Source organism: Helobdella robusta (assembly GCF_000326865.2).
Source record: "Helobdella robusta unplaced genomic scaffold HELROscaffold_41, whole genome shotgun sequence".
In the NCBI taxonomy this organism is placed as follows: Eukaryota; Metazoa; Annelida; class Clitellata; order Rhynchobdellida; family Glossiphoniidae; genus Helobdella; species Helobdella robusta.
The window spans coordinates 436710-451723 of record NW_008704941.1 but is presented as its reverse complement, the minus strand read 5'-3'; the positions used below and the strand labels follow the sequence as shown (position 1 = coordinate 451723).

At 31.7% G+C, this 15014-nt stretch overlaps 4 protein-coding genes across 4 annotated transcripts; 2 read left to right on the top strand and 2 right to left on the bottom strand.

Annotated features, from left to right (window-relative positions):
* The first annotated feature begins 468 nt into the window (after positions 1-468).
* Positions 469-5555, top strand: MSTN1 (putative Activin/Myostatin/TGF-beta-class TGF-beta signal molecule). Its single transcript, XM_009025342.1, has 5 exons — positions 469-739; positions 941-1491; positions 3504-3859; positions 4471-4648; positions 4768-5555. Exons 2-5 carry the CDS (start codon positions 1158-1160, stop codon positions 4959-4961), a joined length of 1062 nt encoding a protein of 353 aa, XP_009023590.1. The 5' UTR covers positions 469-739; positions 941-1157; the 3' UTR covers positions 4962-5555.
* Positions 5556-5608: 53 nt separating this feature from the next.
* On the bottom strand, positions 5609-6109 carry HELRODRAFT_177126 (hypothetical protein; the record flags this gene model as incomplete). The annotated part of the gene is made up of 1 exon (XM_009025341.1): positions 5609-6109. The coding sequence occupies one exon, from the start codon at positions 6107-6109 to the stop codon at positions 5609-5611; it is 501 nt and encodes a 166-aa protein (XP_009023589.1).
* Positions 6110-7062: 953 nt separating this feature from the next.
* On the bottom strand, positions 7063-9608 carry HELRODRAFT_193013 (hypothetical protein; the record flags this gene model as incomplete). The annotated part of the gene is made up of 4 exons (XM_009025340.1): positions 9207-9608; positions 9031-9101; positions 8477-8704; positions 7063-7197 (listed from the first exon to the last, which is right to left on the bottom strand). Exons 1-4 carry the CDS (start codon positions 9445-9447, stop codon positions 7063-7065), a joined length of 675 nt encoding a protein of 224 aa, XP_009023588.1. The 5' UTR covers positions 9448-9608.
* An 863-nt stretch (positions 9609-10471) lies between these two features.
* On the top strand, positions 10472-14893 carry HELRODRAFT_193012 (hypothetical protein; the record flags this gene model as incomplete). Its single annotated transcript, XM_009025339.1, has 5 exons — positions 10472-10554; positions 11396-11434; positions 11728-11979; positions 13569-13970; positions 14552-14893. The coding sequence occupies exons 3-5, from the start codon at positions 11833-11835 to the stop codon at positions 14891-14893; spliced, it is 891 nt and encodes a 296-aa protein (XP_009023587.1). The 5' UTR covers positions 10472-10554; positions 11396-11434; positions 11728-11832.
* Positions 14894-15014: the final 121 nt, after the last annotated feature.

Sequence of the window (15014 nt, the reverse complement as noted above, 5' to 3'; positions counted from 1 at the left end):
ACATACAAACCCAATACCCACACACACATACACACGTATATTTTCACAAGCACAACACCATAACTTTTATAAATATGGGTATATTATATTAATATAGTTGACCGACAACTCAAACCACTATAAATACCTGAGTACAATGTTTATCCAGATATCAATTTAACTAGTATATATATATATATATATATATATATACTAGATATAGTATATATATATATATATATATATATATACCTTTGTGTTTGTCTATGTATGTGTATGCAATTATTTAGCAATAACACATTGTTGTATGTGTACACATACATCACTATTACTTATTACTTTAATAATTGACAATACATATATACATTACTTTAATACTAATTAACTATCTATCTATATATATATGTATATATATATATATATATGTATATATATATATATATATATATATATATATATATTTGTGTTGAATGTTGAAGTTGTTCATTTGGGACCTAACATGAGTGCGTCACCCGACCTACCGAATGAGTGAATGACTGAATGAAAGAAAAAAGAAAAGAAAAGAAAGAAAAGAAAGAAAGTAAGGAAAAAAGAAAGAAGAAACGAATGAACGAATGCTGACAAATGTTTGGGTACCCTGGTTCTCATTTGGTTCTCATCTATCAAATTATTTTCAATCAGTTAAGTAAGTAACAGTATATTTAGGAATCAGTCAGCAACAATTTTCTGAGAGGTCCTGTTCATACAGCCATCTGTTGAGGCAAGTCTTACAGTCTGGTTTATTTTTTATGCTGAATATTTTAAATAAAATTAAATGAAACTGTTTTTTGTACTAACATAAGTTGAAATGTTGTAAAAATTGACGTGAAATTTTTTCTTCTCTCAGTCTGATCCGATTTATTTTTAATTGTTTGTTATTTTTGTGCTAGTTTTGTTAAAAAGCGCTCTTAATTGCAAACAGAACTTGTTATCTGCTTGGCGCGTCTTCAAACAGCGCAAGGAGATCAGTGGAAGGAAACAACGAACAAAGATTTATTTCATTCGAATATCTCTTTCAAAATAATTTATCAAATAACTTTCTCTAGCACTGCACTGATATTTCACTAATTTTTAATTAACATATTTTAAACAATTCCTCAAAAAAGTACAAAAAATTAAGAAATTTCGACCTGACGATAATGGCGCTGATTCCAATAAAGAACGTTCTACTATTCACCATCTTCCTGATGGTCTTCAACAACCGATCCATCAACGTACTCATCTACTCCAACCTCACAAAGGACTGCCACAACTGTCTCGCCAACGGCCTCGTGGAGATCCACAAAGTGGAGCAGATCAAAAAAAATATCCTCCACAAGCTGAACCTCACGAAAGCTCCCAACATGTCCGGCCTGCCCATTCCCGATCTTCCGCACTTGAGGGATATCATAAGGGATATAAACAGACAGGCAGAGAGTAGGTTGGTCCCGAGGCAAGCCTCCGTTTCAAAACTCTACCGCTTCTCTCAGGACTGTGAGTTTGAAAAATTAAAATTTTTTTTCTTTGTTTTTTGAGTATATTTTTATTTAACTTTTTGTGTTTTCTTGGCGTTGTTTATTATCCTTTTTGTGGTTTTTATTCTTATCGGTTTCGTTGTAATAGTGGCACTGCCTCCATGTGGTTGTTTCTGTTGAGGTTTCATTGTTGCCTTAACTTAATGGCTTTGTTTTCTTTTTGATTTTGTTTGACTTTTTGTATCAACGTATTGTTATTGTTAATATTAATTATTATTATGATTTCTCTGTTAATTGTATATAATTTTTTATTAATGTGGATTTTGTCCTTGTTAATTTTGATGATGTGGCCGCCAATATTTTTATTATATTTTCACACCATCTGATTTTATGCACTTCGTATTTGAAATTGTCGCTTCTTGGCATGATTGTAGAGATTTGTTTAGTTAATTGTATACTTCCGATTGAACAATGTGACCTCGCGAAATTACTCCTACTTCAAACAATTCGCTCTTCAGCTGTTTCTATTGCACAAAATAATTAATCATCACTTGACAATCTTCAGCAACGAATTAACGAGGATTAATTACGAATTTTAAAACCTGAGTTCAGACAAAGGTTGATTTAATCAATCACATTTTATTGAAACATGTTTGCCTAGTGATAGCATATTATTTATCTGTCTAGAATTATAAAAATTGCCTTTTAAAGCATCGATCGCTTCAGATAAATTCTTTTCTGCCGTAACTTTACAGAAAATATGGGCTAAAGTAAAATTATGCCAAGAAGTTCCAGGCACAGCAATATTTGTTTAGATGTAGGCAAGCATTTCAACAAGGTACAATACACCATAAACGTGACCTAAACACATTAGTAATCACACACACACACACACACATAAACACACACACACACACACACGCACACATGTGTCAGTCAAGTATGCATGCATGCATGAATCTTAGTCCTTTTCAAATTTATTCTGTTCAAAGTATGTGTTGCGTGCCTGTAAAATGCGTGTATACATGAGTTCGTGATAGTGAATATTCGTTGACGTGTGTTTGTTTGTGTGTGTGTGTCTGTGTGTGAAAATATATATATATATATATATCGCAAATATAACTAAAACTACGCATTTGAGTTTTCTTATTATAAAACAGGCATGATAATAAAACAAGCTGCAGCAGCATTTACATTGTCGTGAGAATAAACCAACTAAAGTCTTAAAATAAACGCTAACACAAAATAACGCAAAATGATTAGAAACAAATAAATTTTCAACCAAACGTTCAGAAACAAGAACGACAGTAGATTAATTCATGCGATACAGATCACATCCCATGTCATTACATCCCATTACATCACATGTCATTACATTACATTGCACTTGAATCACATCAAACGTTAAGACAGATCAAACCGCATATCATCACCTTGAACGTTAAATTTCATCTCAGCAGCTTACAGTAAAAACCGACAGGGCAATGCACATTTTATAACAATTAGTTAATGTCATCCATATCATTAAATTTTATAACATTTATATAAAAGTGTCATAAGAAGCTCCCTCATGTCATAAGATGGGAGTGTGCTTTAGGAGGATTGACGCTCGAGAATTTTTACCCGTGTTAAATTGGTTCGCCTGATTTTCCATCTCCTTTTCTCTTATTTCTCTCCCGTTTCATTTTTTCTTTCTCTCTCTTTCAATTTTTCTCTCTTTCACATTCTCCTATTTTAAGATTTTAATCTTGTGATGGTTTTCGTTTGTGTTTGCGTGACTGTCAGTATATGCGTATGAACGCTTGTATGTATGTATGTATGTATGTATGTATGTATGTATGTATGTATGTATGTATGTATGTATGTATGTATGTATGTATGTATGTATGTATGTATGTATGTATGTATGTATGTATGTATGTATGTATGTATGTATGTATGTATGTACGTATGCCTGTGTGTATGCGTGTTTGTGTATATTAATATATGCATGCCTCATACACCACGATGATTTTAAACAAACGAACGCAGTGCCGAATCAGCCGCCCAACACTCCCCTAGTCTTCTTCAATCTGACCGACGTTCGCTTGCTGGTAGCGAACGACCTGAGCAAATGCACGCTGGGTCTCTACGTGAAGAAGAATAGCGCGGGCCAGGCGAGGAGGTCTAACATCCAGTTGTACGATGCAAGTACGGACAGGCTTCTGCACAATCATTCCATCGGCTTGGCAGACATCAACAAGTGGGTCAGTTTGGACGTTACGGAGCTGGTGAAGCGTTGGAAGTCTGGCGCGTCAGTCAACAGAGGCTTCAAAGTCGTCATGTCCGATGACAAGGGGGCTGGTGTTGCGCTGGTCAGTGTCAAACAAAGTGGAGACGAGAATTATGTTAGAGATTTTTTATTTAAATATTGTTTGTGATTTTTTATAATTATAAAGAAAGAATCGGCAACCTAAAAAATGCATATTTGCATTTGAACGTCTAAAATAATAACGGAATATAATTATTCGATGTAACTTTTTATATTTGAATCTTTAATCTACATTAAACAAAACTTCCAATTTATGTACTTGTACGTATGTAGTGTTAGTGTTGTTGTGTGTGGTGTGTGTTTGTTTGTCTCTCTCTTTCTCTCTGCCTCTGTGTGTGTATCTGCGTCCAAGCCCGTGGGTTTAATTCATGGAATGTTAAGAATTGAGCTTTAAAATTGGCTATGCAGCATTTACGTCATCATACAATAACCTGTGTTTACTCTTTATATGCCGTTTGAAATTTCCCTCTGTGAAGTAGAATGGATGTGTGACGTCACCGACTTCAATGCTGTTTTTGCTTTTTGTAACGCGTAAAACAGAAAAATTAGTCAGGGTGATCTAGCCTAAAACTGCATAACCCGACTTTAAACATTTCAGCTTTAAACTAGAAAAATTCAATACAAACAATTTATAAAAATGAAAGCGAGTTGAAATAAAATGAAAGTAAAATAGTTACAACCTTGCAGATGCCAGTGTTGGAGATGGACATCGTGAAAGCGACACATCCTCGTTCGAAGAGAGGTGCCAACACGTGTAACTTCGACTCGCAGATGTGCTGCACCAAAGAACTCATCGTCAACTTCACAGAAATTGGATGGAATTTTGTCCTAGCTCCCAACACGTTTGGCTCCTCTTTGTGCTTAGGTCTACTGCGTGATTGAGTACATTTCATTGTGGCAATTTAAAAATTTGTTACGGTCTAATTAAAAAATGTTACCCTCTATTAATATGATAAATGTTTTTTACGCAAAATTCAATTCTAGGAAACTGCCCGAACATCACCATCCCGAGACCGATAATCATCTCATCGGACAACCCCGTCCCTCAGAACTGTTGCACGCCCTCGCAGTACATCCCCCTCACCATCATGTACTTCAACAGCATCAACAGCATCCGGATTGAGACCATCAATGGCATTGTCGCCAGAGAATGCACTTGTCCCGTTACTCCTTTATAGGAATTCGGATTTCGTCCTGTAGTACCGTTATAGGCACTCAATTTTTTTGAATTCTTTTTGGTAATTTATGTACAAATTAGTGTTTATAATGTTTATATTTATTTATTTATAATTACCTTTATGTGTACCTACATGTTCTGCACACGATGAATTTAGCAGACGATATTTTTCCAATTTTAAAAATTTCAAATCAAATATTCTCAGTGTTCAAAGTTTTTTTTTTTTTGATAGTTACCAGTTTTTATGTTAACGCATGGTTTTAACATTTTTAAGATTGTTAATTAGAATCGTATGTGAAATTTGGATTAAGGAATGTAGTTCATTGTGTTGAATGTCTTTCATTACAACTGGTTTTATTTGTTTCACTATGTGCATACATGTTCAATATATAATGTTTCAGGTATAATTTATCGATTCGCAATATTTTACATGCATTTTTAGTAGTTTTCAAACATCAAATGTCACTTGTTCATATTTCTACATACACATGTACATTTTTTATTTTTTTAATTGTTTAACATTTTACAGTTTTTACATCGTTATTAACGTGCAATTTTAAATGATACATTGCAATAAATACGTTTCTAAAAAAAACTCTTTGATTAATTGTGAATTTATACGTACATTAAAAATAATCACACTCATGCTTATTTATCGCCAAATCCTCTTTTGTCACCGAATCCTCTTTTGTCGCCGAAACCACGCTTGTCGCCGAAGCCACGTTTGTCGCCGAAACCACGCTTGTCGCCGAAACCACGCTTGTCGCCGAAACCACGCTTATCGCCAAAACCACGTTTGTCGCCGAAACCCCTTTTGTCGCCGAAACCACGTTTGACGGTCTCATAATCTAAATCAAAATCCTCCCCTCTGTAGATCTGTCGACGTAGATAATCACTGAAGTTAGTTAGGTTTAAATCATCAGGCGTTTCATTTTCCTCCGTGTTTTTATTCTCATCCTCGTCTTTTTCAGTGATTTTGTTTTTAAGTGAGAGCGGCGCTTCGCTGTTGTTGCGGATGTCGGAAGGATGGAGAAGGTGGTCGATGGTGTCTTCATTCGTTCTGTGGGCTTTCCACGCTGATGCTATCGAAGTGGAGACAGAGTACAACATCAGTGCTAACAGAATTATCTTCGACAATGATAACCTCATTTTGTTATATTAGAATGGAAAAATTACGTATTTGTGTTTGTATATATATATATGTTTTTTAAATATTTAATAATGCTGATTTTGTTACTCTTCATGAAAGTCTGCCTGTTTTCATTGCCTTATATAGTCTTGCCGTTCTACACGCTTTGTTTAGTTGTCTTCTCATGTTTAAAATTAAAGATTTCATTAGTGTTGAGACTGCTGACAAATTAAATGCTGTCAAATCGGGATTGAATGCTCTTCAAGAAGCCAGAGACATTGATACCTACGGCATTTCGTGACGAAACTTTTAATTTCAAACAAAATTTCATGTCACTCTTCTTTACAAGTTTTTTTTCAAGAAAAATTTTAATTAAACATTGTTATTTTTGTTTTTAAAAAGTATATTCATTTATATTCTTTATTTAAAACTTTGTTTTTTTTTTATCAATAATTTTTCAGCAAAAACTGTGGAAAAAATGAAGAAAATATTGATTGAAACGGTTCCCACAAAAATTAGAATAAAAATACTCGAATATTTTTTTAAATGTTCAGTATTGAGATTACTTAAAAATAATTTTACGATGGTTACACTCGTTTTAATATAATACATTTTGCCTGTATTTATCTATATTCTAAAAAATAATATTTAAAATTAAAAAATAGAAGCGTTTATTAATCGTTTGAAAAAAAACATGAAAAAATGTTAAGATTTATGATAAGCTGACGATGATCCTGAACAACATTTGGAGACATCTGGATCAGCCAGCCGTGCTTCAGCCTTCGGGAATTTCATTTTAAATAAAGTTATTTCATTTCCCTAAAAACTATTTATTATTATTATTTACATTTGTTTATTTTTAAAATTACACATAATTAATGATATTACATCTATTTAATTCTATTACAAATTCAATAGTCGTCAAGTTGAACGCAGCTGCAAGTATTACAACTTTTAAAACTTCAAACACAAGTTACACTAAGTTTTTTTGCGTACGCCAAGTTTGTTTACCAGAACCTTTATCAAAATGGCAAAATAATAAAAAGATAATGTTTATAAATTTGATCATGTAAGGATCCAACACTGAAAATCCGTTTTCGACGAATCCCTGATTCGTAGGTATACAATTTAAATTTGAATGAGTGAAATCAAAGCAGGTTTAGAAATAAATTATTTTTAATAGCTGATGCAGTTTGCAACTTCATTTAACGATATTATGTACCTACCACCTACCTACCAGTACCACATACTTTATTACCATTACCACCTCAACCAACACAACGTTATAATAACGATCGGATCTCGTCATGTCAAAATTATTTTTAGGTCACACAGTCAATGAAGATCCGCACTTGTGCATATACAGCGCTTGGACTCATCTAGATCAGATATCGAAGATCTCAAGTTCCTGAACACTTCACATTCCTACTAAATAATATTACATATCTCTCGCCAAGTGACAACGATGACGTATGATTATTTTGTCTTATTCTGAATTCACTAAAAATCGCCCATGTAAAGATCTTGCAAGTCAAATCAATCAAATTCGTAATTACAATGCGATTCAAATACGAGTCTACGTTTACTGGAAACTTGACCAAATTTTGATCAAAATTTTTGTCGATTGACTGACTGAGAAGCGTTACAAAACATGATTAAAAGATATATGACTAGTTCTACCAAAAGAATTAATCAAAAAGTAACAAATTATTGTCTCTAAGTTAAATAAAAAAAAGTAAAGAACGAAACCATCAGAAATCAACTTGGAAGACAGAAAAGTGTATATGACAAAGTCAGAGAAAGAAAATTGGGATTTTTTGGTCACATTTGTAGAATGAGAGTAGACAGATAGTTTAAGATGGCACTAATGAAGAAAAGAGATTCGAAGAAAAAAGTTGGCAGACCTGCAAAGAAATGGATAGATGACATTACTGAATGGAGTGGTGTTGGTTTTCTGAATTCAAAAAAACTGGCAAAAAATAGAAAAGGTTTTTGGAAAGAAAAAGGGAAAAAATATATGTAAAAAGCATGCTTAGATGTATACCATCGGCCTCGACGGTCCACTGATGGACATAGGAGGATCACTGATTGATTGATTAAAGTTAAATAAAAGTTTCCAACGCCGATATACAACAGCGCATTCGACCAATTTTCAACTTATAAAATTTAAGATTTAGCTCATCATGAAAGTTTTTGAATATGATTTGTTTTTTAATTTGACAAAGTGGTCAAACCACTCTTGGAAAATCCTCGCTTGCAAAAGTTGGAAGTAACGACGACAAATAAAAACAATGCACTGCTAATATCCGCTAAGAATTTTTTCAATATTATATTACTTTATAACATTGTAAGTAATTAAAAATAATTAATCGATAAAGAGAAATAACTTTTCCGTCGGCAGTGCAGAGGACTGTGGTGGCGTACCTGGAGCAGTGCCACATATCAGTGTCGCAGTAGGACGAGTAGTCGGATATGCCCGGGCAGGAATAGTAGCCACAAAGTGACCAGAGATCCATAAATCCACAGGGCTCTACGAAAATGTCGGGGCAACAAACCACATTTATTAAGTCATCTCCGCAGAACTGAACAATTGTTTTTCCCAGTAAGGATTTCTTCTGTTTTTTTTTAATTTTATGAGTTTTAGATTTGAATTTATTCGAAAGCAATCACACTCAAGATAGGTAAATGCAAAAGACAATTTCATTTTAATTGTTGTTTTTAAACATAAAATTCAAATCATGTGACCCGCCCAAAAAGACATAATTATAAACAGTATTAAATTATAAACAGTACCTATCAACATTTTACAAAAAGTATTAACATAATTATAAACAGTATTAACATAATTATAAGTAGTATTAACATAATTATAAGCAGTATTAACATATTTATAAGCAGTATTAACATAATAAGCTGTATTAACATAACAGAAGTGTCAAACCAGATATGGAGATCTGTTTGTAACTCTTAAAAATCGCCCACTTGGTTCGATATAGGAAAGCGTCAAACAATCTTTAAAAAATAGTTTTTTGAATACAATGAAACATCCAACATGTTTAGACACTTATATAAATAATAATAAATAAGTATTGAATAACTTAGAAAGGAAAAGACTACCAGCAAAACTCGACTCAAAGTAATCGTTGGGATTCGGTTCAAGTGTCGGTATGATGTTGTGAATCGGCATAACCGACTCGCATCCGTTACACAGACAACCACAACAGTTAGAGTCACAGCAGTCGTAACAATTTTTGTAGATGCACTTGCAGTAATCTATATTGGTGACGATTCTGCGCTCTTGCACGCGATTAAGCATCATAATGGAGAGCAAATCTTTCTGGCCCAGCGAACAACCCATCTATTTTTGCTTTTACTGTCTATATTTATTATTAAGTTAGTTAAATATATCACTAATACTTTTACGGTAGAATGTTGCTAATGTCATTGAAAAGCTTCAACTGAATTTAAGATGTCCCTTATTTTTAATTTTTGTAACATTGTGACTGTTTGTAGTTTATCTTTTTTGTTTTGATATAAAGAAAAACAACAGCATCATCTCGTTCCTAGATTTAAATTCATTCTGTAGAGTCTAATTAGACAAACAAACTTTAAAAAATTGGTTGTCTACTTTTGCTTTTAAATGGTCTTCTTTCGAATTACATGCAAAAAATCATAATAATCATAATATAGTCCTTTACAATGAAACTGTAAAGTTTTTACACCAGTTTATCAAACAATATTATCGAAAAAACACTCTTTATTTTTATGTTGAAATAAGTTTCAAAAAATGCTGAAATCATCTTTTTTCATACTCAGGTTCGGGAATTACCCATACAATGTTTAAGGTATATGGAATTACCCAACATATTCATGAAACTTCTTGACGCATATATCCATTTAGAATTAGAATCTACATATATAGAAATCATATACTCATTGTATATGTATTTATCTAGTCTGTTTTGTTGCATAAGAGTGATGTAATATGCATAAAATTAATGAATTTTTTTGTACATTGTACATTTGTCCCACTAAGTGAAAGGATATTTTTGTGACTGAGTTTGTTTAGGAAATGCACAGTAAAAAAATTCTGCATTTTGATTTCTTTTAAAATGAATTAGAATCCAAAAGCTATTAAATGTAAGTTAAGTATTATCCACTCATTATAAAAGGAAGCTTCTGAAACTTTGTTTGGTAGATCTTGCAAAGTAATTTTTAAATGAAATATTTAATCAAATTTAGTTTTTAAATTGAATATTATCTCGTTTTATATCTAGAAAATTAACATATTAAAAATTAAACTGGCTCTATATTTTTTGTCTGAGTTAAATAAATAATGACCCGTCTTACTTACTTTTCTTAAACCTGCTTTGACATTGTAGTGTTAATGACGATTGTACATTTTCGTTTTATTTTGCAATTAACAGATTTTAAATCTGGAATTCTTTGAATTGAACTAACAAAGGTGAGCAAATTATTTGAAGTTATTTTAAAAATGGTTTCAAATATTTCTGCATCAGATCAAATTTGCATTGTTCTGGTTCCTAGGGCATTGTGTTTGTATAAGACGGAGGGGGGAGTCCAATTCTAACTGTAATTTTCCATGATTTTATTTACATAAAGTTTTATTTATAAACATTTCCTGGTCCGGTTTTGATTTCGTTATTGGGGGGTGGATGATCTTTGGAGATAATTCACATTAATTCTCATTGCTAATTCACTTTTTTGAGGTTTTTTCATTGCTCAGATGAATTTGTTTATTTTGATTTTTTTTTCTGTTTAGACTCCATTGTAAGAAATTATTTTTCAATTAATTTTATTAATAGTTTTAACTTTTAATCAACGTTTTAAAACTTAAAAAATATTTGGTTAATTTGTTGAGTGGAATGAAAAATGTCTGTATAGTTATTTTTGTGTGTGCTTTTAGTAGATGTTCTCAAAAAATATTTTAAAAATTTTTTTATAATTTTAAAAATTTGGCTTTTTGCATTTTATTTTCTTTCTTTTTAATTTTAATTTAATTTTAATTTCATTTTAATAACTTTTAGTAATCAGTTAAGACTTTTAGAAAGTTAGTGTAGCTGCATAGTTTCTAACCAATCAAAATGTTTTTCATGCTTGTCTGACTGAACTATTTGAATTAATAATTTAATTTGATAGTTTTTCAAGTAATAAAATCTAAAATTACCTTTGTATTTTGTACAAGTATCTATCTGTGAAATTGTTAATTTCCAACATTTGTTCATTTTTTAAATATAAAAAAATGATTTGTTCATAATTTTATTTGAAATTTATTTGATTTGCAGGAAAATTTTTCGTAGCATATCTGCAACTTTCAATATAATGTAAGTAAGGAATTACATTCTAAAACTTTTTTTTATTGCATTTTAAATATTAATAGTAAAGTCTTTAAAAATTGTAAAATTTTGAAATTTTGCCTAAGTATGTTCATCTTAACTTTAACATTATTTCATGAGTTAATCAGTATTAAAGGTAGTGTGCTACTTTGAAGTTTGAATCAATAAAATATAATCTAAGGATTTCCAGTTTTATAGTCATTATTTTTTGTTATAAAACTTTCAATAAATTTGGTTGATTTTATATAAAATCATCTTTTAATTTTCAACTAACTCATCAGGTGAAAGACTGCTTGAGGTGAGAACTCAGAGAAGTAATAAAAAAACATCAAAGACCACAAAACAAATGACATTGAGTTAATCTGAATGTACATTTTCTGATAAAAATGGGGCTGGATCATTTGGAGACCTGCAAGCTGAGACTGCAGCAGCAGGAAGATGTGGAAGCTTACAAACTGCCCATCAAATCTTTTGAGGATGAAGAAAATGATGGTGCTTGTAACAACTTTGACCAGGATTATCTCATTGCTCAGGTTCATTAAGAAGTTAATGAGGGATTTGAAATATTTTGTCATTGGGTCTGTCTGGTGTTGCTCTCTTAGGTTGTCCATTGGTGTGTAACTGAAATTTAGCAGTTTTCAGATGTAATAGTGTTGATGTTAATTTACTTAATCATTGCTCTGCTAGATAGTTTGTGATTGTGATGAGATGTTTTGATGTTAGTAGTAAATATGGTTTGGCTAGTGAACTGTGTTTTTTAATGTTCAAGTGTTGTTTGTAATAATTTATTTTATTGAATTTAGATAAGGACCATTTGAAATTTTGTTTTATGATCTGTTGTTTGATAATTTGACTTTGTTCACAGTATTTATATTAGAGTTTGAATACTGTTGTTTTTCTATTGATTAAACAATTTTGAGATGAAGACAAAATAAAAGCTGCAGGTGCAGAATTAATTTTAAGTAAAAATTTTGATAGATCAGTACAGGCAAGTGTGAACTTACAAAATACATTTTGATAGTTACCTTCCTAGTTTTAATTGCATGCATTATGCATGCTTTGTGGGGCTTGCACATGCAAGCATATCTGCATTATTACAGTCATGTTAACCACACATGTTTTATTCTCATCCAAATATACTATGCTTGTTGGTGCACTATTATTATTTTCATCATCATCAACCCAGAGTTAAACATATTAAATATTTTCACCATGAATCATCTCTGATTTAGAGCTGGCTGGTCTTATCAAATATGTACATTGTACATGTACAGTACATACTCTCTCTTGAATTTGCAGCTTGTCTGTTATCTGCTTAGTTTTTGTTTATTTATTTATTTGCTTGTTTGTTTTTGTGTTTGCATGCATGTTTGTGTACTTGTTTGTTTGTGTTTGTATATGTAGGGCATCTTTGTATGTATTTAGGCACTTTTTTTTATGTTTTTTTTCATGTTAAATGTATAAATGTTCAAATACGTTGTGTATGGTTTTTTTGGTATTGTTTTACAAAGGATATAAAAATTCATGAATTTATTTATGAAGCTACCCTTGTAACAAGTGTAATTATCATTACCACCATCATAATTATTTTAACTAGCTCTACCTGCCATGAAGTGACTGTGCTGATATAAGCAAATTGTTTAATGCCATAATGCCATATAGCAGCAATTATATGATAAAAACATTTGTGATGCAGTTTTATAATTATTATAAGTCATATGTTATTTGACACTCTGAAGTAGCCTGATGTTTCAATTATAATTTGCTATAGCTGAGTTTATAGGTGTTAGCTAAGAGTGAATGAATGGATGAATGAATGAATGAATGAATGAATGAATGAATGAATGAATGAATGAATGAATAAACAATAAACTTTAACATTTATTTTGTGAGGATTTTGTTAGGTAAGAGTGAGTGTTTGAGTGAATAAAATAATAAATGAACCCTATTTAGATGATGATTCATGTAAGTGATTTTTCTAAATGAATTGAACAATGGTTCAATGCAGCTATATAAATTAAAAATTTATCAATTTTGTATTGTTTTCCTATGAATTTAGTTACTCACTTGATGTCATTATTATTTTTGAAATATTATTTTTTGATCCTAAATAAATTCTTAGGCTGAGGTACTGTTTAAAAAGGGAGCCATATATCAAAAGATTGAGTCTGTCATGCAGATTATTCCACAGAATTTATCACCACCATCATCACCAGTTGCAGCAGCTGTTAGCAATGAAGACTTCAGTACTCTTTCTACTGCTGCCACCACTGCTACTACAACAAATATACCTACCACCTTCAACAATTATTTCACTGCCAGCAACAACAATATTACTACTAATAATAATGTTAATTATGATGCTTCTAACTCCAGCATTAATGGTGATAATGCCCCAGATGTCTTCTTGGAGAGGAGTCTGGCTATCAGCTCATTGAGATTTCTTAATATTTTTTATAGTTTGCCATCAGAAGTATTCTTTTTGTCACAGAGTTTATTTGATAGTCTTATAAGCAAGCTTCAAGTGAGCTTAATATTTTTTTTTTATAATTCTGCCATTTATTACTGTTAATAATTAAAAAGTTATTATATTGTCATATTTACTGCAACCTACTGTTATGACTAATTACTGTTGTTATATTACATTCCAAGCAGAATTTGTAAAAAGTTAAAAGGATATTTCATTAATACTAATTTTGTGTCTTGTTCAAAAATGTGCATGCTACTTGTAAATAAACTATCAATTACAGATAGGAACACTCATCATTTTAGATTTAGGCTAATGTGAGTTAAGGGCTTAAACAAGAGCCAAAATATTAATGTGTGTACAAACATGCTAGGGTAGTCCATTCATCTTGCTTGTGCCTAGATAGGCTTCAGAACATGTTTTTAAAACTTTACATTTGTATACTTCCTAGATGCACATGCACACCTGTTATTAACCCAACCTAGATGCTATTACAGTGGCATATGTTTTTGATTTTTTTAGCTATTAAAAGCTCAATCAATTAGCCATAATTTTTGTTATCTATTATTTATGTTATAACTGATAATAATTGTTTTTATAATTACAATTATATTTATAATAATTATTTATAGATCCAGGTGAAATATTATCCAATTGTTCATGTGTCTTGTTTCTTCATTGCCGTTTCGACGTGTGGCTACCTCGGAAGGTCGATCAGACTGGACGAGGTTCTCAAGTTCACCCAGTGCGATGCCGCAGTCGACCAACTCTATTCAACCACAGGCCTTATCGTTGCCAATCTGCAGTGCAATAATGTTGCTTCATACCCATCTTCACTCTCCATTTTGAGACTGTTCCTCGAGATTATTCTCCTCGACGTCAGGGAGGACATCTGCAGTGAGGTACTCGCCGACATCGTCAGCAAGCTGGAAGTCATTGCATGTCATCATTTGTTCCTGAAATATCGTGTTCGTTTTTAGGATTTTTTGACCATTTTATTAATACTTATTGCGCTCAGTGTTTTCTTTCTTATTTTCTGTTTGCTTATTTGGTGAATTATTCTAGTAAAATATTTACCGTGGCTCTTACTGTAAAATATGT

Excerpts from the sequence above, each read along its gene's own strand:
- MSTN1 (XM_009025342.1), top strand. The coding sequence starts at position 1,158 with ATGGCGCTGATTCCAATAAAGAACGTTCTACTATTCACCATCTTCCTG. Across the intron at positions 3,860-4,470 it reads AAAGTGGAGACGAGAATTAT|ATGCCAGTGTTGGAGATGGA; the intron begins GTTAGAGATTTT and ends ACAACCTTGCAG. Across the intron at positions 4,649-4,767 it reads TGGCTCCTCTTTGTGCTTAG|GAAACTGCCCGAACATCACC; the intron begins GTCTACTGCGTG and ends ATTCAATTCTAG.